The 27,451-nt window shown below is 39.0% G+C and overlaps 1 protein-coding gene across 1 annotated transcript in view; it reads right to left on the bottom strand.

Annotated features, from left to right (window-relative positions):
* Positions 1–27,451, bottom strand: part of SOX5 (SRY-box transcription factor 5) — a 749,035-nt gene that overhangs the window by 18,134 nt on the left and 703,450 nt on the right. The window contains exon 12 of the mRNA XM_052640182.1: positions 21,353–21,498. Coding sequence (XP_052496142.1) covers positions 21,353–21,498 — 146 coding nt within the window. The remainder of the gene's footprint in view (positions 1–21,352; positions 21,499–27,451) is intronic.

Genomic DNA, 27,451 nt, shown 5'->3' with positions numbered 1-27,451 from the left:
TCAGTTCTTCCAATGAAAATTCAAGGCTGATCTCCTTTAGGATTGACTGGATGAATCTCCTTGCAGTCCAAGGGACTCTTGGAAATCTTCTCCAATACCACAGTTCAAAAGCATCAATTCTACAGCACTTGGAGAATCCCAGGGGCGGAGCCTAGTAGGCTGCTGTCTATGAGGTCACACAGAGTCGGACATGACTGAAGCGACTTAGCAGCAGCAGCAGCAGCAGCTTTCTTTAAAGTACAACTCTCACATCCATACGTAACTACTGGAAAAATCATAGCCTTGACTAGATTGACCTTTGTCAGCAAAGTAACATCTCTGTTTTTTAATATGCTGTTTAGGTTGGTCATAGCTTTTCTTCCAGGAAGCAAGCATGTTTTTATTTCATGGCTAAAGTCACCATGTGCAGTGGTTTTGGAGCCCAAGAAAATCAAGTGCCACTGTTTTCATTGTTTCTCCATCTATTTGCCATGAAGTGATGGGACAGGATGCAATGATGTTCATTTTTTCAATGTTGAGTTTTAAGCCGGCTTTTTCACTCTCCTCTTTCACTTTTATCAAGAGCCTCTTTAGTTCTTCTTTACTTTCTGCCATAAAGGTAGTGTCATCTGTGTATCTGAGATTATTGATATTTTTCCCAGGCATCTTGATTCCAGCTTGTGCTTCATTCAGCCCAGCGTTTTTCATGATGTACTCTGCATATAAGTTAAATAAGCAGGGTGACAATATACAGCCTTGACGTAATCGTTTCCCAATTTGGAACCAGTCTGTTGTTCCATGTCCAGCTCTAAGTGTTGCTTCCTGACCTGCACACACTTTTCTCAGCAGGCAGGTCAGGTGGTCTGGCATTCCCATAGAATTCTCCACAGTTTTTTGTGATCCACATAGTCAAAGGCTATGGCATAGTCAATAAAGCTGAAATAGATGTTTTTCTGGAACTCTCTTGCTTTTTTGATGATCCAATAGATGTTGGAAATTTGATCTCTGGTTCCTCTGCCTTTTCTAGATCCAGCTTGAACATCTGGAAGTTCATGGTTCATGTGCTGTTGAAGCCTGGCTTGTAGAATTTTGAGCATTACTTTGTTAGCGTGTGAGATGAGTGCAATTGTGCAGTAGTTTGAGCATTCTTTGGCATTGCCTTTCTTTGGGATTGGAATGAAAACTGACCATTTCCAGCTTTGCGGCCACTACTGCATTTTCCAAATTTGCTGGCATATCCAGTGCAGCACTTTCACGGCATCATCTTTTAGGATTTGAAATAGCTCAAGTGGAATTCCATCACCTCCACTAGCTTTTTTCTTAGTGAAGCTTCCTAAGGTGTACTTGACTTTGCAATTTAGGATGTCTGGCTTTAGGTGGGTGATCACACCATTGTGGTTAGCTGGGTCATGAAGATCTTTTTTGTATAGCTCTTCTGTGAATTTTTGCCACCTCTTCTTAATATCTTCTTCTTCTGTTAGGTCCATACCATTTCTGTCCTTCATTGTGCCCATCTTTGCATTAAATATTCCCTTGGTATCTCTAATTTTTTTGAAGAGATCTCTAGTCTTTCTCATTCTATTGTTTCCCTCTATTTCTTTGCATTGATCACTGAGGGAGGCTTTCTTATCTCTCCTTTTTATTCTTTGGAACTCTGGATTCAAATGGGTGTATTTTTGCTTTTCTCCTTTGCCTTTCACTTCTCTTCTTTTCTCAGCTATCTGTAAGGCCTCCTGAGACAACTATTTTGCCCTTATGCATTTCTTTTTCTTGGGGGTGTTCTTGATCACTGCCTCCTGTATAATGTCACAAACCTCCATCCATAGTTCTTCAGGCACTCTGTTCATCAGATCTAATCCCTTGAATCTATTTGTCACTTCTACTGTATAATCATAAGGGATTTGCTTAGGTCATATCTCAAAGGTCTAATGGTTTTCCCTAGTTCAGTTTAGGCCTGAATTTGGCAATAAGGAGTTCACTATCTGGGTCACAGTCAGCTCCCAGTTTCCCCTAGTTCAATTTAGGCCTGAATTTGGCAATAAGGAGTTCACTATCTGGGCCACAGTCAGCTCCCAGTCTTGTTTTGGCTGACCCTATAGAGCTTCTCAATCTTTGGCTGCAAAGAATACAGTCTGATTTCGGTATTGACAATCTGGTGATGTCCATGTGTAGAGTCTTCTCTTGTGTTGTTGGTAGAGGGTTTGCTATTCCAATGCATTCTCTTGGCAAAACTCTATTAGCCTTTGCCCTGCTTCATTTTGTACTCCAAGGCCAAACTTGCCTATTACTCCAGGTATCTCTTGACTTCCTATTTTTGCATTCCAATCCCCTATAAAGAAAAGGACATCTTTTTTTGGTGTTAGTTCTAGAAGTTCTTGTAGGTCTTTATAGAACCATTCAACTTCAGCTTCTTCAGCATTACGGGTCAGAGCATAGCCTTGGATTACTGTGATACTGAATGGTTTGCCTTGGAAACGAACAGAGGTCATTCTTTTGTTTTTGAGACTACACTCAAGAACTCCATTTTGGACTCTTTCGTTGACTATGAGGGCTACTCCATTTCTTCTAAGGGATTCTTGCCCACAGGAGTAGATATAATGGCCATCTGATTTAAATTGGCCCATTTCAGTCCATTTTAATTCACTGATTCCTAAAATGTTGATGTTCACTGTTGCCATCTCCTGTTTGACCACCTCCAATTTATCTTGATTCATACAATATTGTTCTTTACAGCACTGGACTTCATATTTCAGTGTCATATCTTTTTGCCTTTTCATGCTGTTCATATGCAGAGTACATTTTGCGAAATGTTGCACTGGATAAAGCACAAGCTGGAAGCAAGATTGCCGGAAGAAATATCAATAATCTCAGATACACAGATGACACCACCCTTATGGCAGAAAGCAAAGAAGAACTAAAGAACCTCTTGATGTAAGTGAAAAAGGAGAGTGAAAAAGCTGGCTTAAAACTCAACATTCAAAAAATGAACATCATGGCATCCTGTCCCATCACTTCATGGCAAATAGAAGGGAAACAATGGAAACAGTGACAGACTTTATTTTCTTGGGCTCCAAAACCACTGCTGGTTTCATGGTGACTGCAGCCATGAAATAAAAAGATGCTTGCTTTCTGGAAGAAAAGCTATGACCAATCTAGACAGCATATTAAAAAGCAGAGACATTACTTTGCCAACAAAGGTCTGCATAGTCAAAGCTATTGTTTTTCCAGTAGTCGTGTATGGCTATGAGAGTTGTATTATAAAGAAACTGAGTGCCAAAGAATTGATACTTTTGAACTGTGGTGTTGGAGAAGACTCTTGAGAGTCCCTTGGACTGCAAGGAGATCCATCTAGTCCATCCTAAAGGAAATCAGCCCTGAATATTCATTGGAAGGACTGATGTTAAAGCTGAAGCTCCAATACTCTGGCCACTTGATGCAGAGAGCTGCCTCACTGGAAAAGACCCAGGTGTTGGGAAAGATTAAAGGCAGGAGGAGAAGAGGATGGCAGAGGATGAGGTAGTTGGATGGCATTACTGACTTGATGGACATGAGTTTGAGCAAGCTCTGGGAGTGGGTGATGGACGGGGAAACCTGGCATGCTGCATTTCATGGGTTGCAAAGAGTTGGACATGACTGACTGAAAACTGAACTGCACTGAAATAGAGGCAGCTGAATCAAAATGAGGGCAGTATATATCAGGTAGAGAGCTGGTAAATGGGAAGTTGCTGAAAATAAGAAATAGCGAAGAAAATGCTTTTGTGAAACTAGAAAAATACATTGATATGTAGAGGTGACAATTTTACCAATTATACTCTTAATTCCACTGGCTGATAAAGAGCACATGAGTCAAGAATTTGTACAGAAAAATACCCCTACATACCCCCACTCTTAAGAGCAGGGTTCTGGAACACAAATCAGTACAGCACTTATTCTTTAAACTGCCCTCTCAATGCTATTCAAACACTGTCCTGAAACTTACAAGATTCATTCATCTTCTCTCTTTAACTTTTTTCCTATTAGAAATAAAGTGAACAACAACAACAAGAAAAAGCAAATTTATAGCATTACTGGCCAAAATTCTGAACAGCCCTGAGGAACATCAGAATACAGGGTGTAAACAGATTAATGACTACAAAGAAGTCAACATGAAACAGTCCTGAGGATTTGCAAATAATGACCAAAGAAGATGACCCATATGCTTTCTCTCTTGGATAAAAACTTCCTATTGGATTACAACTAGAGTTCCTTTGGAAAGATGAGTCCTCTCTGGCTAATCAAATCTTATACAACTTTGTGAGTTTACTAAGATCAAGGAGAAACTTTAGGTAAATTCTGTTTTTACTAGAAAAAAAAATTTCTGATCCCATGTTGACTTGGACAAACATTCAAGTGAATTGTATCTAATCTACAGAAGAAAAGAAAGTTTTAGACAATATAGTTTCTTGGGGTCAGATGAATAACTCTAAAACTCAAATTCAAAGAACCATTATTAATGTGTTAGTATTCTCTTAGGGACCTGGCAGCTGGTCTCAGATTCTGTGGCTTATCCAATAACTTGAATAATGGAAAACAGCACATGCACTGTTCGTCCATGACACCAGGCTATGGTGGGAATCAACAAGGAGAGCCAAGAAATAGCTAAAGAGATGTGGGTAATTAGTTGATTAGAAGCGGTCATTAAAGATCAGTGCTTTTTAGGCCAACAATATTCCAAATGGCAAAAGGCTACAGATCAATGGTTAAAGGACATATTTAAAAATACAGGCAATAACCTATATAGAAAATAATGACTTTGGGATCAGGAACATGAGATAACTAAACTCTGTCATATACATTAGCCATATTACTTAAGACAATTAACCTCCCTGAGTTTCAGGGTCCTAATTTGTAAAATGGGGTTTTAATATATGATAGGTACTTATTAAGTTTAAAAAATGAAGAAGATATACTTTTAACATTACAGAAAAATTAAATGAGAGAAATGGAAAAGAAAAATATTCTTCCTAGAATATAAAAATTACAGGAATAGTTATTGCAATATGCATATTAAGTATCCTGCTATGATTATGATCCTTTATTGTCCATGACCATAGTGGACAAATATGCATTAAAATGGAGATACTTGTAACAACTCTAAAAGTTGTTGGGATTTTTCTTCTCCTCCTGTGTATCATCCCTGACAATATACTTAATCTTTTATATTTTCCATTTATTACTCAGGCGTGATATAAGACTAGTATTATTTAAATTGAAAAGTACTCCTATTCCATTTCTTCAGCTTACATAGAAAACAACTAAAAATTCACTGTGTTTGTAAAGGCTCAAATGCACATCCTTGTTGATATTTCATGGAGGAGTCAAAACAAAACAAAAGAAACCCACACAAATTGTGCTTTACAGGAAGTAGATATACTTCCTTACTATCCTAAGCCTAAACAGTACATGAGTAGATGCTTCCTCTATGACTCCTTGAAATTGGGATTTATAAGTGATGAGCTGTGCTTACCATCACACAAACAAACACAAAGAGATGGGCTGTGGATCAGCTATCATAATGAACATCCCTGAAATAAAGCCCACAGAGCTATAAAAGTCATAAAAAGCACATGCATGAAATGACAGAATAGAGTGTGACTGTCAAATGTTGACTCAGTAACAGTTAAACCCCTTCTGGCTGGCCTTTTTTATGATCTCCTTCTATACTAATGGCATGGGAAGAAGAAAGAAACAAAAAAGGTTTTTAACCCTCCAATTATGTGAACCTCAGAGACCACCAAAGAAGATAAAAGATTATTTATAATGTCATAACGATTTATCAGTTGGAGATTTTTTTTCATCGGCTTAAGTAGGATATAAAGAAACAATGAACGTGCCTAAGACAACCCTCCATCTCTCAGTTTCACCCTTGTTTACTGAGATTGCCATTTTCTAAAAAAAAAATAAGCATCCACCCATGTAATATAACTGCACAAATGGAAGAGAAAGCTTTGTTGTAAAAGCTTTACAACAAATAATGTACAAACACACATGCACACATACACACTTTCGTCCAACACCAACAAAAATGCAATCTGAAGAAAATTTTCACTTATTTTATTCTGGTCAAGTGTGAATTTCGCAGACACTTTGGTATTCGTTAGGAGTATTTTTCCATTCATTTTCTCAATCAGAGAATCATATGAATGTATGAACTAAGGGATAGGAAAGGTCTATAAATATCTTTTCGTTTAGTCATCTAAAAAAAAAAAGCCTTATCTAATCCTGATTTTTTCCCTTCCAAATTCAGAGATTCCTATTGTGAAGAAAATAATAAATTAGAACCCAAATTTTGTTTCCACCAATTTAATTTCATTTTGTGAACTTTGGAAGCCAGCTTCATGATATGTCCCTCAAAGTATAATCCTTGCTGAATTTCATAGAAACTTAGTTTCATCAGGAAATCTGATCAAAGTGAATTGTATTGGCAGATCAAGTTTTCTTAAGAAGTATTATGAAGCTGAAGGTAGACGGAATTGTTTTGAAGGAAATACACAGCTTCTATGAATTCAAATCTTCATCTCAATGAATACATCTCCAAGACAGAAAAATGACTTGTGGGTAAAATCGATGAATCCCTACTTATAATTTTTGAAGAACTGATTGTAAAGTGAGAGAAATGTTAGAAAGTTGGATATAAAGAACTAATTCTGATTTTCATGAATAAAGAGAAAAATTGAGGAACAATGACCTGAGCACTTAATGTATGTTCTGGAAAAGACAGAGCTGACTGTTATAGATTTGTTCAGGGCCCTTTGTAGAGGAGGTGGTGACAAGAAGCTAATACAAATTTACTAAGAAAAACTATGTTGTAATGGTCTAATTTATTTTTCTACAAAAATTGGAAAACAGACTAGGGAAGCTCATGGCCATAGTGTTTTGGAATTCAGCTCAGCTTTGGGTTATGTTCCTATCAATATAGTTGTTGTCTTCATGGAGAAAGTGCATAGGGCCTTACAAGAGAGAGTTGAAGAGGAGATCAACAATCTCTGTCTTTACATATCTTAAGAAACTCCAGGTTTATGAAGAACCAAGACCTATATTTGTGAAAAAGAGACAGGATTTGGCCATATATAATAAAGCAATAGAATACTGACCAATGGTTGTAAGTTACCACGTGAAAGCATATGAACCACTGAAGAAAGAGTTATATTAAAAAAAAGATATCTATTCCTTGAGTGGGCTGTCTGAGGATGCAGAAATTTTCACCTCCCTGGAGGTTTTCAAGTATTGGCCGTATGACTGCCTGCCTGGCAATTCAACATCAGATAATAGGTTGCATTAAAGGCCCTTTTCACTTTCTTTCAATTCTATGTTCCACTTGACTGGAATTGCTCAAAAAAAACTAAAATATTTTGACAAATATATAAAGATATACATGTTTCTCTATCTATGATGATAATTTCCTCAGAAACTGTTAATTAGTTTCAAAATGTAAAGGCACTCCATTTATAGTTGAGAATGCTATAGTCATTTTCTTAAATTCAAGGAAGATACTTCAAATTATGGTTAAGACTTACCTGGTGGCTCAGACAGTAAAGTGTCTGTCTACAATGCGGGAGACCCGGGTTTGAGCCCTGGGTTGGGAAGATCCCCTGGAGAAGGAAATGGCAATCCACTCCAGTACTATTGCCTGGAAAATCCCATGGACAGAGAAGCCTGGTAGGCTACAGTCCATGGGGTTGCAAAGAGTCGGACATGACTGAGCAACTAGTAAAGGTGCAGGAGGGCCTAAAGGAGCCATCCCACGTTGAAGGTCAGGAAGGGTGGCAGTGAGGAGATACCCCTCATCCAAGGTAAGGAGCAGTGGCTGCGCTTTGCTGGAGCAGCCATAAAGAGATACCCCACGCCCAAGGTAAGAGAAACCCAAGTAAGATGGTAGGTGTTGCAAGAGGGCATCAGAGGGCAGACACACTGAAACCATACTCACAGAAAACTAGTCAATCTAATCACACTAGGACCACAGCCTTGTCCAACTCAATGAAACCAAGCCATCCCTGCAGGGCAACCCAAGACGGGTGCGTCATGGTGGAGAGGTCTGACAGAATGTGGTCCACTGGAGAAGGGAATGGCAAACCACTTCAGTATTCTTGCCTTGAAAACCCCATGAACAGTATGGAAAGGCAAAATGATAGGATACTGAAAGAGGAACTCCCCAGGTCAGTAGGTGCCCAATATGCTACTGGAGGTCAGTGGAGAAATAACTCCAAAAAGAATAAAGGGATGGAGCCAAAGCAAAAACAATACCCAGCTGTGGATGAGACTGGTGATAGAAGCAAGGTCCGATGCTATAAAGAGCAATATTGCATAGGAACCTGGAATGTCAGGTCCATGAATCAAGGCAAATTGGAAGTGGTCAAACAAGAGATGGCAAGAGTGAACGTCGACATTCTAGGAATCAGTGAACTAAAATGGACTGGAATGGGTGAATTTAACTCAGATGACCATTATATCTACTACTGCGGGCAGGAATATCTCAGAAGAAATGGAGTAGCCATCATGGTCAACAAAAGAGTCCAAAATGCAGTACTTGGATGCAATCTCAAAAACGACAGAATGATCTCTGTTCATCTCCAAGGCAAACCATTCAATATCACGGTAATCCAAGTCTATGCCCCAACCAGTAATGCTGAAGAAGCTGAAGTTGAATGGTGCTATGAAGACCTACAAGACCTTTTAGAACTAACACCCCAAAAAGATGTCCTTTTCATTCTAGGGGACTGGAATGCAAAAGTAGGAAGTCAAGAAACACCTGGAGTAGCAGGCAAATTTGGCCTTGGAATGCAGAATGAAGCAGGGCAAAGACTAATAGAGTTTTGCCAAGAAAATGCACTGGTCATAGCAAACACCCTCTTCCAACAACACAAGAGAAGACTCTACACATGGACATCACTAGATGGTCAACAGCAAAGTCAGATTGATTATATTCTTTGCAGCCAAAGATGGAGAAGCTCTATACAGTCAACAAAAACAAGACGAGGAGCTGACTGTGGCTCAGATCATGAACTCCTTATTACCAAATTCAGACTTAAATTGAAGAAAGTAGGGAAAACCGCTAGACCATTCAGGTATGACCTAGATCAGCTCCCTTATGATTATACAGTGGAAGTGAGAAATAGATTTAAGGGCCTAGATCTGTTAGAGTGCCTGATAAACCATGGCATGAGGTTTGTGACATTGTACAGGAGACAGGGATCAAGACCATCCCCATGGAAAAGAAATGCAAAAAAGCAAAATGGAGGCCTTACAAATAGCTGTGAAAACAAGAGAGATGAAAAGCAAAGGAGAAAAGAAAAGATATAATAAGCATCTGAATGCAGAGTTCCAGAGAATAGCAAGAAGGGAAGAAAGCCTTCTTCAGTGATCAATGCAAAGAAATAGAGGAAAAGAACAGAATGGGAAAGACTAGAGATCTCTTCAAGAAAATTAGAGATACCAAGGGAACATTTCATGCAAAGATGGGCTCGATAAAGGATAGAAATGGTATGGAGCTAACAGAAGCAGAAGATATTAAGAAGAGGTGGCAAGAATACATGGAAGAACTGTACAAAAAAGATCTTCATGACCTGGATAATCACGATGGTGTGATCACTCATCTAGAGCCAGACATCCTGGAATGTGAAGTGAAGTGGGCCTTAGAAAGCATCACCACGAACAAAGCTAGTGGAGGTGATGGAATTCCAGTAGAGCTATTTCAAATCCTAAAAGATGATGCTGTGAGAGTGCTGCACTCAATATGCCAGCAAATTTGGAAAACTCAGCAGTGGCCACAGGACTGGAAAAAGTCAATTTTCATTCCAACCCCTAAGAAAGGCAATGCCAAAGAATGCTCAAACTACCACACAGTTGCACTCATCTCACATGCTAGTAAAGTCATGCTCAAAATTCTCCAAGCCAGGCTTCAGCAATACGTGAACTGTGAACTCCCTGATGTTCAAGCTGGTTTTAGAAAAGGCAGAGGAACCAGAGATCAAATTGCCAACATCTGCTGGATCATGGAAAAAGCAAGAGAGTTCCAGAAAAACATCTATTTCTGCTTTATTGACTATGCCAAAGCCTCTGACTGTGTGGATCACAATAAACTGTGGACAATTCTGAAAGGGATGGGAATACCAGACAACCTGATCTGCCTCTTGAGAAATCTGTATGCAGGTCAGGAAGCAACAGTTAGAACTAGACATTGAACAGACTGGTTCCAAATAGGCAAAGGAGTTCGTCAAGGCTGTATATTGTCACCCTGGTTATTTAACTTATATGCAGAGTACATCATGAGAAACGCTGGACTGGAAGAAACACAAGCTGGAATCAAGATTGCTGGGAGAAATATCAATAACCTCAGATATGCAGATGACACCACCCGTATGGCAGAAAGTGAAGAGGAACTCAAAAGCCTCTAGATGAAAGTAAAAGAGGAGAGTGAAAAAGTTGGCTTAAAGCTCAACATTCAGAAAACGAAGATCATGGCACCTGGTCCCATCACTTCATGGGGAATAGATGGGGAAACAGTGGAAACAGTGTCAGACTTTATTTTCTTGGGGTCCCAAATCACTGCAGATGGTGACTGCAGCCATGAAATTAAAAGACGCTTACTCCTTGGAAGGAAAGTTATGACCAACCTAGATAGCATATTCAAAAGCAGAGATATTACTTTGCCAACTAAGGTCCATCTTGTTAAGGCTATGGTTTTTCCTGTGGTCATGTATGGATGTGAGAGTTGGACTGTGAAGAAGGCTGAGTGCTGAAGAATTGATGCTTCTGAACTGAGGTATTGGAGAAGACTCTTGAGAGTCCCTTGGACTGCAAGGAGATCCAACCAGTCCATTCTGAAGGAGATCAGACCTGGGATTTCTTTGGAAGGAATGATGCTAAAGCTGAAACTCCAGTATTTTGGGCACCTCATGCGAAAAGGTGACTCATTGGAAAAGACTCTGATGCTGGGAGGGATTGGGGGCAGGAGAAGAAGGGGACGATAGAGGATGAGATGGCTGGATGGCATCACGGACTAGATGGACGTGAATCTGAGTGAACTCCAGAAGTTGGTGTTGGACAGGGAGGCCAGGTGTGCTGCGATTCATGTGGTTGCAAAGGTCAGACACAACTGAGCGAATGAACGGAACTGAACTTAAAATTATAAAACAAAAGCTAAAAAAGATATGATTACTGAAATAAATTTTGTGAAGGGACTGTCCAATAATACTCTGATTTACATATTTAGGTACATCGTGAAGGACACTGTCTTCTGTCCGAATTCAACATTACTGTCATGTAGAGGAAGATCTTACTGAGTGTGGAGGTGTAACGCACAGGAAAGCAAATCAAAGGAATCCGTAAGAAGCATATAATTCACAAAGAGGGTCATATGAATAATATTATGGTAAAATACAGGACTTTGCTTATATGTCCCAGGGGTGATTATGGTTTGTACATGTGGAAAGGAGAAGGCAGGAGAGGATAAAACTAAGACCTGGGTTTCAAGTGTCAGAAGTCAGCCAAAGTCTAAAAAACAGAGTTTATTTCAAACCATGGTAGATACAGATACTATGCACATCAAGTCAGACCTGAAGGGTTAATGTGAGAAAAATACGAGGCCAACAAAGAAAAACAGAATTCACAACCTACACAGGATGTCCGGTAGGTGGGAGGGCTGCATAGATGTAAACACAAAGCTGGAATGAAGTCTGATGATAACTGTTCTATAAACAATGGGTAACTCAGTTACTGAGCTACAGAATCGTATAGAACTTTTTCATTTTTCCATTTCATAGAATAAAGTTGTAAAACTGTCTGCCTTCTTATGAATGTAGCCTCAGTAGCCAGTAGTTACTTCAGCTAAATAAATATAATTAGACTATTTTAAAGAGAAATGGTTTGGTTCCAAAATACCGGGTCTGACAAATAGAAACAGGCATAACAGGGTTATAGTTCACTTTTCAATTATCCATGGTAGTTTTAGAGAAAAACTTAACAGTAGAATAGATATTTAAAATCTCATTTTAATGAACAGCCAAAACTTCACATGTTTTATGAGTGCTGCTATGAGAAGCAAAATAAATAAGATTGAACATATTCTTTCTGTTTTCTGGCTCATTCTCAAAAGAAGGGGGCTGTGTGTAGTGAAAAAAGGGAGACCTAGAAAGGGAACAGAAACAGGAAAAACAAAGAAATGAAGAAAAGATACAGACAGAAGCTATGGAGATGCTGGTTGCTAAAAGGATTTTTGGTGTGTGGTAAGTCCTCAAAAATGTACTAAATGAAATACATGGCCAACGCTGGGGTACAAGCTAATCAAACAGGCACTGGCTTACTTTCTTGTATGTCTTCAGCATGGTCCATTAGAAAAGAGACTGAAATTTAAACCAGAGGACCTTTGTTTAAAAACTGATCTACCACTTGAACTCCTATAATAATCTCACATCTCAAGTTTGTTTTTTTTTTAATTTTTAAAACAAAGATATGAATACTGTTCTGTTTATACTATGGTACTAAACTGAAATTTAATGTGAAAGCAATTGGAAAAAGGTAAGATGCAAACTAAATATATCAGTGGCCATTATTGCTCCTTTATTACTTGTATACTCATAAACAAGTCTTTCTCATCTGTAAAAGAAACGGTGCAAGTGGAAAGACACAATGGGACCCTTTGAAATAAATGCTAAACTCAGAATATTTTCCTCATAATTTAAAATCCATATTGTTAATGTTATTTGAAATAAACAACAAGGAAACACAATATATCTATTAAGTATGAGAATAACTGAAAAACAAATGGTTCTTTGATTAGTTCAGTGCCTAATGTTGAACTGTCTTAAAGACAACTATTTAATCTTGAGGCTAAGAAAGGGAGAAAGGGAGAAGGGAAGGAAAGGCCATTCTTAGTAGACCAGGTCTTTAAAAATAACATTTCTCGTCCAACAACAAAAGTGATTCTTATTTTACTTAGAAAATTTGAAAAAAATCAGAAATGTGCATACATACATGTAAATTTACAACCCCGTCATCTTGGCATAATGATTGTTTATTCTTCTTCTGGTCTTTTATCTGTGCAACATGGAAATGTACTTTAAAAATATCTAGATTATCTCCACACAGTGTTTTCAAATGTGCTTTTTTCAGGAATCCTATCGTGAGCTTATCCTCATATCCTTAAATGAATAGACAATTTCAATCATCAGAGAGGCCTGTGGGTGTCTATCTGAAAGCCCAATTTGGCATGCCCTGTGTGTCTCTTTTTATTGGACCATCCTGCACTAACCCCTCTACCAGAATGATGTAAAGAACACAAGACTCTCTGTTTGAAAACATGCACAGCTTTTCTAGGCTTGAAAATTAAACCATAAAAAGTTTACTGGAAAAAAAAAAAAAAACCTTTAAAAAGCTCCTTAAAAACTCACACCATAATTGCTCCCCACCAAGCGTGGGCACTTGCTAGCTGCAAGTAGTGGCACTGTGACAAATGTAGCAAAACTGAAAGCAGGCTATACTAAGAGAAAGAAAAAGTCTTCCACTGGCCATCTGTGAAAATAAGGCATGTGGCCATTAAATGCAGAGGCTGTAAATATACACAAACTCCATGAAGCAAATGGCAAAAAAGGACTAAACTTCAAGCTCAAACAAATCAAAATGTTTAATGCATAGTTACCACTGCTGGACGAAAACAGCTCTGATCTTTGCAGTCTGCAAACTCGGCATGTATTTCAATTAAATACCCCCAAAAAGAAAAGAAAGAAAAAGAAAGAAATGAAAAGACACAGAAGAAAACCATCTGGAACAAAAGGCTATAGACAGCCTATACTCAATTTCTAGAAACAAACAGCCCCTTTAACTTGCATCAGCCTGTCGAGAATGTCGATTGGAATTATTGAAAGGCTGACATATAGAGTGATGGATGGGTGATGACATAATACCTATTTGCCTTTTTGTCATGGTCTGTGAAAACTGGCTGCTCTGTGCTGATAATATTCACCAAGGGGTTTTCCTCTCCCCTCCTGTCCCATAAGAAGTGTTCCCTAGCTAAGACACTCAGAATTAAGAAGGTTTTATGAAAGAAAAACAAAAGAAAAGAAAACCTAAGGATCAAATGCCAACTTGCATATAAAAAGCTGGTCTAGATTTTCTAATAATGAGTTGCCTAGAAAGCAGTTCTCTATCCATTTTACATACATATTTAGAGAGAATCCAATAATAAAAAGGCAAATATTCAATTTCAGATTTCATGTATCTTTTAATTAAAGTTACCAAATAAATAATTACATGTAGAGATAAAAATAATATATACTCTTATTTTTATAAAGACAGAATCTTAATCATTTGTGTTATTTTAGTTTGTTCCCAAGTAAATTCTCATCAGAAGGTTTGAAAGTCAAGGGACATCTTGACAAACACCCATGGGCACCCCAAGAAAAACCTATTTCGTCCCACTGTTGCAATGATCTATCTCATTCCCCCCTGAACGATTTCCCTAACATGGCTTCCTCCTTCATGGGAGTTTTTCCTCTTAGCACTGAAATGTCTAGCTCTTATTTGACTTCTCTAATTCATTTTAGCTAAAGGCAACATCTCCAAAAGCCATCCATAAATCATTAATTAATTGTAATGCCTGCCACTGAATACAAAGGCGCGAGTTCCTCCATACTCTTTTTCAAAGCAAACCTGTAATTCACAATTCCTCACATGCCTTCTCCTTATCTAAGAGCAGGAGCATGTGTTAGATAATGTTCAACTAGATACACTGCGTCAGTTTCTGAAGAGTTAACACTGTTGGCCCCATCCATCAGCTGGCTAGCGAAGCATCAGGAAAGAATGATGGATGTAAAATTATTACAGGGCTGCCATCTGATACACTTACTGCCATTTGTAACTAATGCTGGGACTGACACACTTTTTTTTCATTATTAAACATCCACATTAAGTCAACATTGGTCACTGTCATTGCGTGTTCGGCACTCTGTTAAAGGGAAAGAATAGGGTAGACAATGGCAGAAACGAGGAGGTTGTAATGGAAGAGTTTCAAAGTGCCAGAGTAAAAATACTAACTTTTGTTTACAAGTCCATCCATGTTGTAAGTGGTAAGGCTTCTTATGAATGTGACTGACACCAAACAGAGAAATTGATTTCATTATTGGGTAAATCATTACAAAATATACACCTATTCACTAAATTTTCATCTTATTCTGTAGAAATCTGCCAAGAATTTCACTGAATCTCAGAAGGAAAAGTAAGACACTTTTCCAGATATTCTTACTTGCAATTAATGATTAATGCATACCATGTGCAGGTGTTTAGATTTCACGCACACTTCAGGCAACTAATGTTTGATGCATAAATTCTCTACCTTAAGACATATTTGTACATATTTGTAGGTTTACTTTTGTGAGTGACATCTATTTTATATATAAGAAGTCATACAGAAGTTGGCCATAATATGTAGAAACTATGTGAATGAATATACACTCACTGACTTAACCTGGCTCCAAGCAATGTTTTCTTGTATGCATGCCTGTATGAAATTTAATTCCTTCTGAAAACACAGACAAGGTATAAGGCCCTGGGCATGTAACAGAGAGGAGCAAAGGTAGGGAGGAGCAAAGATAGGTAGATAGATGACATCAAATGTAACCAAAACAAACCAGCTTTATGATGAAAATATTTGAGAACCTCGATTATCATTTCTATAATGTAGCTGTGGCTGACAATGACATTTTCCTACCCAATAGCAGAGATGCCTGCTCCTTGGAAGGAAATCTATGACAAATCTAGACAGTGCATTAAAAAGCAGAGACGTCTCTTTGCTGACAAAGGTCCATATAGTCAAAGCAATGGTTTTTCCTGCAGTCATATATGGATGTGAGAGTTGGACCATAATGAAGGCTGAGTGCTGAAGAATTGACGCTTCTGAATTGTGGTGCTGGAGAAGACTCCTGAGTGTTCCCTGGACAGCAAGTTCAAACCAGTCAATCCTAAGGCAATCAAGCCTGAATATTCATTGGAAGGACTGATACCGAAGCTGAAGCTCCAATATTTTGACCACCTGATGTGAAGAGCCAACTTCTTGGCTGGGGAAGAATGAAGGCAAAAGGAAAAAGGGGCAGCAGAGTGTGAGATGGTTAGACAGCACCACTAACTCAATGAATATGAGTGTGAACAAACTCAGGGAGATAGTGAAGGACAGGGAAGCCTAGCCTGACTGTAATCCATGAGGTTGGACACGGCTTAGCAACTGAACAACAACAACAAAGCCATTCTGGTCTTGCTTTTGGTCCCCACCAATATAATCTTTGATCTTAAGATATCCCTTAGATGTGAGGGTGATCTGGCTGTGACCTCTGTCACCCCACTGGTCTTCAGGGTTGACTGGCTGATCTAGCTGGCTAAACAGGTATTCCCTTTTCTGCCTCATGGCTCCACGTGCATCCCTCCTGGAGCTGCAAGCTTGGTGGAAGAGGATGACCTTCCACAGTAGGGGAAGGCGCTTCCTCAGTCAGGGGTACAAGAGAAGCTGTTCTTCCCTGCTAGAACCTCCAAACAAGCTCTCAAGGTCCCCTCGTAGAAGAGGGTAGGCTAATCAAGCTTCCATGACTCCAGACACACCCAAGTGAGGTGTTATATGTGGCAGTCAGCCTTTCTTAAAAAAAAAACAAAAACAAAAAGCTATCCTTTGATTTCAGAAAGGATAAAATAAGGTCTTTAATTCAGTCCTGGAAAATAATCTGTGATCTCTCTTCCTTGACCAGTAATGTGCAAATAACCCAGCTCTCCCCAAATGAGACATTTACAGAAGTCAGCATGAAGGGTGAAGTGAAATATCCCTCTGTGAATGAAGAAGGAGCTTTAGTGAAGAGAAAATAACTTCTGAGTATGCATGCCTTCAAGGGATAGTTGTAGGTGCATCAGAATTTTGTGATGCTAAGGGAACAACCTAGATAATCATGATTTCAACTCTGATATTACTGAGCTGACAAACTAAAGCTACCAGCCTCTTACTCCTGAACTTCATTATGTGCTCCAAACTAAGCGTTATTTGTTGAAGTTACAGTAGTTAGATATCCTGATACTTGTCACAAAAAGCTTTTCTAACAGATGTTACAGCATAGGCCATCATCTTTCCAGGACAACTACAATGGGAGTGAGGGAAGTGATAAAAGAAAGCTCTGGTGTGTTCCACATTTCAGTGTGTGCCAGAGGGCTCAGGGGTAAAGAACCTACCTCCCAATGCAGGAGATGTAGGAGATACAGGTTCAATCCTTGGGTCAGGAAAATCCCCTGGAGGAGGAAATGGCAACCCACTCCAGTATTCTTGCCTGGAAAATCCCATGGACAGAGGAGCCTGGTGGGCAACAGTCCATAGGGCTGCCAAGAGTCAGATGTGTCTAAGTGACTGAGTACACACAGACAAGGATACCTTCAAACACAAGGTCAGAACCTGAATACGAAGCTGGTCAAAGCTGTGCCATTTGGGTGTTAAAAATGCAAGTAGGTGGTTTTTATAAAACAAATGTATATATGAGGGACTTCTGAGTCTTTCTACCTGAGAAGATGAGTTAGTCATCCATAACACTAATCTGTAACCGAGCTGAGTGCTAAAAGATAACATTATTTGAATATACAATCAGGCTATAATTAACCAGAGATGACAATTATAAATAACACTGTGTCCCAGAGTTTCCAAGAAACCTGACATACACAGTTCTTGGGTATGTTGAAACACTTCCAAGAAAAGTAAAGAAATGAAAAATCTCTTAGAAGTCTTCAATTAAAATGTGTTTCAGTACAAACGACTTTCATTATGTGTTTTGGTACATATGACTGGAAAACATTTGTCCCACTCTTCACACCTCTAATTGTTTTCACTGCCCAATTACAGCTTTTCAGAATTAAGACATTCTAGTTAAGACAAGCATGTTGGTCATTTGAAATGTGAAGAAAAGTTAACATGTATAAGACTTGTGTACCCTAGAAAACAGATCTCTGCTATAGGTTTCCAATTGTTTGGATCTTGGGTCATGCCAGCTCCTTCTATCTTTCTCTCTCCTTCTTCCTCACTTACATTTATGTCACATACTTTCAGGGTTTAGGAAGTTGGGAGGATTGTTAAAGAGAAAAAATGTCATCCTTTTAGGAGGGGAAGAGGAATTTATATATATATGCTGCCTTTATTCCTTTTGTTAGGATCTGTGAAGCAAAATTTCAGGCCAACTACTGATCTAACTATATACTTTGGCCATGGATAAAGTTGGTCGATTACAACAATCTATTAAAAAGGTAGGGATTAAAAAATGATGACACCGTATGTCTACTGATGCTGCTTCACGTGGAAAAACAAGCAGCCACTTTTGTTGAGTCAGTATATAACTGATTTGATACGCTCAGCAACACGGGGTCTTAATTCAGTTCCTGTAGGAATTTACCCACATAAATATGCCATGATTAACAATCAAAATCATAATTTGATCTAAACTGTAAGCTCTGTAATAGGCAGAGAACATATTTTCTTGTTCTCAATGCAAGTACATAGCAGCACTGTTCCTGATACATATGGGTCCTAATGTTGAATAATGACTAATTAAAAGATATAAATTTGACGTTATTTCATTCCCATGAGTTGCAAGACATAGATTGATCATTAACTTGGTACAAATGTCAGCTAAGCCAGTTCAACAGGAAAAGGCAACCACAGTAATTCCTGCTTCTAAGAGAGCTTCAGTCTCAAGTGTCAAGGGATGAACTAATTTGAATTCTCCAGCTGAAAAGGTTTACTTACACATTACAAGTGTTTGCCAGACTACTGCAATAATGGATTTTTACATTTTCATATTTTACAGTTACATGATGCAATTTCATTTTTTTAGATTTTCACTTAAATATCCATAAAAATATTAGATCATAGTTGAAGATGTAACTCAGTTGCTTTGAAAGGGCATGGTGAAGAGATTCAGGAGCATAAACTTCTTGAGAATGAAGATATCTTAATTGGCCAACAGATTCTGGCAGGTATTACTTCAAAAATGATTTTTTTTAAGTTACTATAATTCTGTAAAAGAGAAAGGAAAATTGAAAGGAGTAGTTTTCAACAGAGGCAACTCACTCATGCAGCTCAAATAGGAGATGCTGACCAGAGAAATAAAACAAAGTCTGATTGTGGAAGTAGAAGATGAAGTGGAAATAAGGTCCCGAACAATGAACACTATGGAATAAAATGAATGCAGATGGTTCCACTCCTGTTACTTAATCAAAAGGCTGAGCAGAGTCACTGGAGCCGGCATGAAGTCATGTGTTAGAACAACAGCTGATCTGTATTAGAGAAGATTAACTCGCAGTGCCATGGTGGAAGGCCCAGGATTATTTTATGTACTTCCATTGCCTTACAAGCCGTCAGCACAATTATTGCCCTCCGATGTGAATGACTGATCTGTAACCACAGCTAAACAGCATGCTGCTTAGGGGCCTAGGAGCTTCATGAAGATGAATTTCCATACCATCAAAGTGCTTTTAATGGGTTCCCTGATCCAACCACAAGGCCTGTTTTGCAAGTATATAGAACTCTGGATGAAGGCTTCCTGTCCAAAAGGATTTGGTCGGTTGTCACTTGACAATTCCCAGCCAGCACAGGGGAGGAGAGGGGGGAGATAGGTAGAGTTGTCTCTGCTTTGGAGGATTAAAAAAAAAAAAAAAAGGGTACAGATGCTGGCTGAATGCAACCAACTGCTGTATCCACAGCTGAATTCAATGCGCTTAACAAATAACGGCAATTTAGCTATGCTTGCGAGGAATAGCTTGAGTCACTTTGCATTAGCATCTGGCTGAGTGTTAAACTCATTTCTACATGGGGTGCAGAGAAAAGGAATTTCTGCTCAAGCATCCTTTCAAGAATGTTTAAGTATTTGAATATAAATTCCTTTATGCTTGCTATCATTCCTTCTTTGAGTTGTCACTTCGTTTTCCCCCTTCCCTTCTGGTGCTTAGCTAGAAAATTTTTGTGTCCTTCGAGCTGTACCAGTGTTGCTCTTCTTAGGATGTGAGACTGCCAGAGAGGAACACTTGACCATGCTTGGCTCTCCCCTCTAGGAACAACAGAACTGAAATCATGTCTCCATCTTTCTGACCCATGGTCAGATCAGAAGTACAGAAGTACATAACTTCAAGCATTCTATACTAATATAACATATTACTTCTTCTGAATAAAATACAATGTAGCTTAGACAAAATAGTTTGAAATTACTGTAGCCCAGATAAAGTACACTTGGGGCAGGATCACACCTTCACTATGCAAATTGCTAGCTTCTATATCCCTGGATTGGGAAGATCCCCTGGAGAAGGGAACGACAACCCACTCCAGTATTCTTGCCTGGAGAATCCCATGGACAGAGGAGCCTGGAGGGCTACAGTCCATGGGGTGGCAAAGAGTTGGACAGGACTGAGTGACATTTTCACTTTCACTAAGAGATTATAAGTAAAATTCCATAGAAAACCTGGGAAACCGGAAAGTTATCCAAATGAGCAACCTGTCCATTCTGGATGATGCCGTTTGACCCATAAGCTTCCTTGAGTTATTACTAAGTAGCTGATTATTTTTTCTCTTATATACTGTATTTAGCTACTGGATTTTGAGCAAAAGGGGATTCAATGACACTTTAAAATTTGAATTAAAAATACCAATATGACCAAAGGAAGTATAATCACTTCAAACCTTCTATAGTAACATATTATTTTTTCTGAATGAAATACAATGTAGCTTAGGCAAAATAGTTTGAATTATAGCATAGATAAATTCAGAAGTTTCACTGGGCTTAAGTATAATAATAGGTATACCAATACTGTTCCCATTTTAAAGAAAAAAAACTTTGTTTTATAATCAAGTCAAAATTTCCAATTGTGCAGTCACCTACAACGTGACAGTGCTTTGTGCTGGAAACATATTATGACAAGCTCAGGCTCTTAGATATTTAGACCTCGAGCATGGGTATCATCCAAGCTTATGCTGATTAAAGAAGATTCAGCATTTTCAAATCCAGCTCATCCCCAAATACAAGTTGAGCATCTCTGTAAAGCAAAACTTTCACTTAGACCCAGATATTTCAAATGCCACTTTATTTTAATACAAAGTGATGGCAGAAGAGGGGATAGTAATTGTCAATAAGGTTCAGATGGATAGAAGAGAATTACAACCCTTCACATTTCCAGATGGTTTTGATTAGGATGGGCATGAAGAATTCTGTACCGATCAAGGGGAAGAGGGAGGGAGAACAGTCATTCTGAGGATGGTGAGAAAAGAAAATGATAAAGAAGACATTCAAGCAATTTAAGTATTTTTGGAAAGCCAACCATTATTTTAGGAACTCACCTTTTCTGTCCGGCAGTTATTGAGACCTAAACTATTCACAACAGCCACCTTCCCGTCAAGCACCTGCTGTTCCCGCCGGAGCTGCTCCTTCATCTGCCGAGCTTCTTGGATTGCCTTGGTGACAGCATCATGGTCATTTAAATAACCTGAAGATGTAACAGAACGAAGGATATGTTTCGCACAAATGTATAGATGGGTTAACCTTCCACCATAAAAATCACTTCTTTTTTGGAGTGGCTAGTGTCTGGCATATACTAATTTTTTGAATGGAATCAGTCTGAGATGAATGAATGAATGAATAATTGATGATGACTGATTCACACAATTACATCAAGATGGTGCCAAACATCTGTTACCAAAATGTAATATTTAAGTGAAATACAGCTGGTTCCACATGTTTGAAAAGATGTTTAAAACATAATCTTTAAATAAACTTTTTTAGTCACCTGAGTATCTTGCAGTGCAAAAATACAACCTATCTTTCATTTTTTTTTCCCTTTGAGGATTATTTGAATGTTACCAGAGGATACAAGTATTGATAATTATCACTGTTATTTACTGATACTCTCATAGTATTAGAAATGTCAATTTAGAGTTTGAGTATGACCACCTCATGGGAAGAGTTGACTCATTGGAAAAGACTCTGATGTTGGGAGGGATTGGGGGCAGGAGGAAAAGGGGACGACAGAGGATGAGATGGCTGGACGGCATCACCGACTCGATGGACGTGGGTTTGAGTGAACTCCGGGAGTTGGTGATGGACAGGGAGGCCTGGCGTGCTGCGATTCATGGGGTCGCAAGGAGTCGGACACGACTGAGCGACTGAATTGAAATGAACTGATGACACTATTAGGTTTGTCATATACAGAAGGAACAAATCATTATTAACAGACTCTGGAAGAAGAGCATTCTCCCCCTTGCATCCATCCATGGTGAAATAAACCATAGGTGGCAGTGGCTTGTGACAGATACAAACTTGCGGTGGTGAAGAGGCTAAATTTCAAGCACAAATGTAACTGAGCTCCTGTAATTGTTGGATAAGAAATGGTGGCTACTGGGTAACTATAATTACACTTAATTCACACTCTTAATAGGATGGTCAAATGACCAAGTTGTGTCTGCAACTTCACAATCCATAGTTTTTTAAAAAATAAAAAAGGCCAAGCTATGTTTTTTAAAGAATAACACGTGTAAGGAGAAAGGCTAATTTTAATTTTAATTTTAACACTGGTCATTTAATTTGATGCACACTCTGCTGATAATCTGCATGATTTTAGGGTAGAATAGTTGAGGGAAAGGGATCATTTTGCAAATATTGAAAGGAGAGCTAATATATCATCTTTCACTGTCCCTATCTTTTAACTAGGGCATAAAATGGCATAAACTGAATCTATAATATGAAATTGCCCAGAAAAGGGACTTGTTTGTGACATGAGGCTAAATCTAACCAGATCCATTGGTGAATTGTGACAGATGGAGGGACTGTGAGACAGAAGGCAGGCACTAATCACACATAAAATGACCGGCTTGCCTCAACATGTTCCATGGATTCCAGCAAACTTTACACCCTAATCCATTTTTAGAACAAAAAACATCTGGGCCATAAATCCTCTAATCTGCCAAAACACGCTATTAAATCCCCTGATTTGTTGAAAAACACTAAGATTAAAGAAAGGAAATATAAAATGGCTAACTGCCGTGTTAGGAAAGTGTTATTAATACTCTTTCTTTGTCTCAATTATGAATGTTCTGGTACTAAAGAGCCTTGTCTAATCATGTCAGATTACACATCCTCGTTATATTACTAGACTCTTCTATCTGATCTGCTGATTGCCAAAAAAACCTAGAATACTTTCGTGCTGCTTAGACATTTCTACTGAAGAAGCTGATGTCAGATTAGCACAGCGCTTTGGTGCTGGAAGGCTTCTAAATGTGGCATGTCTTTTTCCCTTTATTATGCACAGACTGAGCATTGTCCTCTGATCTTGAGGCAGAAAGAGAAGTTCCAGGGTAGGCAACAGAAAGGGGAGCCTTGAGATACTATCTATTTTGCTTTTCTGAGCTCAATTCATTGGAACATATTAAAAAAAAACAACACATCCTTGCTCATTACAAATACAATATGAATAAACAACAACTGGTTAGATCTAGGTCAGATTAGCCTTTAGGGTTAACATGTACTTTAACTTATGGTCATTTTTAACCTTCTAGCATGCTCAGCATCCTGACCTGATACTTAAATATTATCTCTAACTCATTGTGTTCACAAACACTACTCGAGAACGAAATGCTGCCCTTACGTGACAGGGATGTTTTTGGAATATGTTCATTTAGCAAAAGATCTTAAGAAGGTCAGCCTGATTTCCCTATCCTCTGAACCCTGGCTCAGATGGTAAAGAATCTGCCTGCAATGCTGGAGACCTGAGATCGATCTCTGGGTTGGAAAGATCCCCATGGAAAGGGAATGGCAACTCACTCCAGAATTCTCACCTGGAGAATTCCACAGACAGAAGAGCCTAGTGGGCTACAGTTCATTAGGTTACACAGAGTCAGACACGACTGAGCGACTAACTCTTTACTTTTACAAACCTTGCTTATGTATGGCCTGATACCATGGTACCATGCATTTCTGTAATCTATTTAGCTTCTCCAGAGCACAAATATATTGGAAATGGTTCGGGACACGGCACTGAGTCAAAGTATGAATTCTTTATGCTTTTTAGGCACTGCCAAGATAACACTGTACAGGAGAAATTATTAATATATATGCAGAAAGGATGAAAATTATTTTGGGGGTGCATAACTGACAAACATACATATGTTCTGCAACGGCTATTTCCAGTGTGAGGTGTGTGTGGCTGTGCAGGTAGATACAGGTGTTCACTTTAAAAGAAATATTCTTGCTTTCAGAGACTTGAGCTTTAGTTAAAATGCTACATGAAATTCTAACGTGTATCTCCTGTGTTAAACCAAAAAGCTGTTTATATATTACAGAGCTGAATCATAATAGGATTGTTTGCTGATTCTTTATCTTTTGTTCTCATCACAGTCACCTACTTCCCAGTCTTGCTGGTTTCTTCTCTCAGTAAAAGACCTCATCTCTAACTCTGGAAGGCCAATAAGGCTGAACTCTCACCTTCATGCCCCACCCAGACTCCTACCCCAGGCCAGCTTCAAATCTATCACCAATTGTACCCATTGCCTCCTTCTGTTTCAATGAAAAATCAAGGCGAATCCCCTAAACTCACACTCTAGATTTCTACACCTCTCTACTGGTCACTCTCTTTCACATTTCCATCATCCACTCGGACTTCTCTACTATTGCTACCACCTCCACTTGCAAGTACCTAAGCCCCTCCTTCTGAAACAAGCAAATAAATTCTCTCAACTTTGTGTTGCCCTCTCTTTCCAATCATGTTTCTCTTCCCTCCAAACCAAATTTCTCAAGATTCATAGCACAGTCTCTCATTCCTACCTCCCTTCACAATCTCACTATAGTCTTGTTTCCACTGCCCTTGCTCTTTCAGATGCCAGACCCAAGGGACACCTTCCATTCATGGCAGAAAGAGCACTGGCAATCCCCTTGTTACTGAAACTCTTTCCTTCCCTGTTTCTCATCCCAGCACTGGATCCTCATTTCAATTACTCCATCCTCATATCCTTGCCTGAGATCTTTCTTCATCTGCTCCTTAAATTTGGTCCAGGATTTCAATCACCAGAAAATAATTTGTGCTTTGGAGTTGGATAAAACTGAACCTTATTACTTACTTGCTGCATACAAAGTGTACACATTGTTTTACCTTTCTAAAATCTCAATGGCCTCACTGGTTAAATGGAATAACCTCACTAGATAATATGGCTTTGTGAAGATTAAATGAGTTAATATGGTTTATTAGCATAAATAAATGGTCCATGAAAGTTATTCAGTAACTGTTAGTTTAGTTACAGAATGGCATAGTGAAACAGGTAAAACTTGGGCATTGGATTCACATGGATCCAGGCTTCTACTTCTTAGGAAGTGTGATATTTGCCAAATTATAACACTTAATTTCACTGAGTTTCCATTTCTCTCAACTGTAAAATGAACATAAGGCTAATGGAAGAATCAAATGAAATAACACGTGAAGGAGTAGATAACATTTAGTACACTTGAGGAGGCAGTAGAAAAACGTTCTTGTATTTTTTTCCTCTTTCATTGTTCACTATATGCTCATCCTTAGCAGTCCTGTTGCACAGCTTTGACCACTATGATAAAATCTGTGAGGGGATATCCTTTGTTGTTGGTACCAAGGTTCAGTGAAATGGGAGTCACCCATTAGAGTTCAAAAGACCTCGAATGATCACTTGATACATTTTATTCTGCCTTCATTATATACTTGAGCAATAAGTGCATCTCAAGACAGGATCAGAAGGAAGGGTAAGTGTTTAGGAGAGGTTTCGTAAGCTTCTTATGAGGAAAATGGGAGGGCAAAGACCAATATGGCTTCCAGTTAGCACCTCAAATGACATTTGGGAAATGCAGGTTAGGAATCATTAATGTAAGAAAGGTGTGAGAGTCTGTGACTGTGTTACACTTACAACAGTTTGATTTTTCATACCTTGGAGTTCCTTCTTAACCATAACCAACAAAATTCTCAAAATTAAAAAGGTCCCTATTATATATTTTTTGGGCTTCCCTGGTGGCTCAGTGGTAAAGAATCCTCCTGCAATACAGGAGACCTGGGTTCAATCCCTGCATTAGGAAGATCCCCTGGAGAAGGAAATGGCTACCCACTCCAGTATTTTTGCCTAGAGAATTCCATGGACAGAGAATCCTGGTGGGCTACAGTCCACGGGGTCACAAAGAGTTGGACATGACTGAATGTATACACATATATTATATATTTTAAGGGGCCAAAAGAAGGGACTAACTGGGAAGTCCAATCTAGAGGGGATAAAATCTAAACAGAAAGAGTGAATGAATGGCTGTTCCACAAGGGAAGAGCCTGTTAAAAGGCAGAAGGAAAAACAGCAAACTACTTGTAACGGGTTGAATTGTGTCTCAAAAAGACAGGCTGTGTTCTAACCCCTGGTATTGGTGAATGGCATCCTTATCTGGAAACTGAGTCTCGGCAGATGTGTAAATTAAGGATCTTGAAGTGAGATCACGCTGGATTTATGATGGGCCTTAAATTCAATGATTTGTGTTCTTCTAAGAGAAAGGAGGGACAGATTTGACATACAGATTCAGGGAAGGAGGTTACAGGAGCATGGAGGCAGACGCTGGAACTATGTATCTATTAGTCAAGGAACACCAAGGACTGCTGAAGCCTCTAGGAGCTGGATTGTTGTTCAGTTGCTCAGTGGTGTTTGACTCTTTGTGACCCCATGGACTGCAGCATGCCAGGCTTCCCTGTCCTTCACCATCTCCCAGAGTTTGCTCAAACTCATGTCCATTGAGTCAGGGATGCCATCTAACCATCTTGTCGTCTGTTGACCCCTTCTCCCCCAGCCTTCAATCTTTCCCAGCATCAGGGTCTTTTCCAATGAATCAACTCCTCACATCAGGTGGCCAAAGAATTGGAGCTTCAGCGTCAGTCCTTCCAGTGAATATTCAGGACTGATTTCCTTTAGGATTGACTGGTTGGATCTCCTTGCAGTCCAAGGGACTCTCAAGAGTCTTCTCCAACAGAAGTTCAACAGCATCAAATTCTTTGGTGCTCAGCATTCTTCATGGTCCAACTCTTACATCCACACATGACTACTGGAACAATACATAACTTTGACTAGATGGACCTTTGTTGGCAAATTAATGTCTCTGCTTTTAATATGTTGTCTATGTTTGTCATAGTTTTTCTTCCAAGGAGCAAGCGTCTTTTAATTCCATGGCTGCAGTCACCACCTGCAGTGGTTTTGAAGCCCTAGAGCTGGGAAAGGTGTGGAATAGACTCTCTCTCAGTGCCTGCAGAGGAACTAAGCCTGCTGATTCCCTGACTCTGGATTTCTTTCTAGCTTCCAAATAGTGAGACCCAGTTTATGGTAATTTTTTGTGACAGCCTTCCAAACCAATATATGGGAACTAGTCTTAAGGAAGCTCCTAAGACTCAAGGGATGAACCCA

Source organism: Budorcas taxicolor, chromosome 5, assembly GCF_023091745.1.
Source record: "Budorcas taxicolor isolate Tak-1 chromosome 5, Takin1.1, whole genome shotgun sequence".
In the NCBI taxonomy this organism is placed as follows: Eukaryota; Metazoa; Chordata; class Mammalia; order Artiodactyla; family Bovidae; genus Budorcas; species Budorcas taxicolor.
The sequence above is the reverse complement of the archived record's forward strand: the minus strand, read 5'-3'. Positions and strand labels throughout refer to the sequence as shown.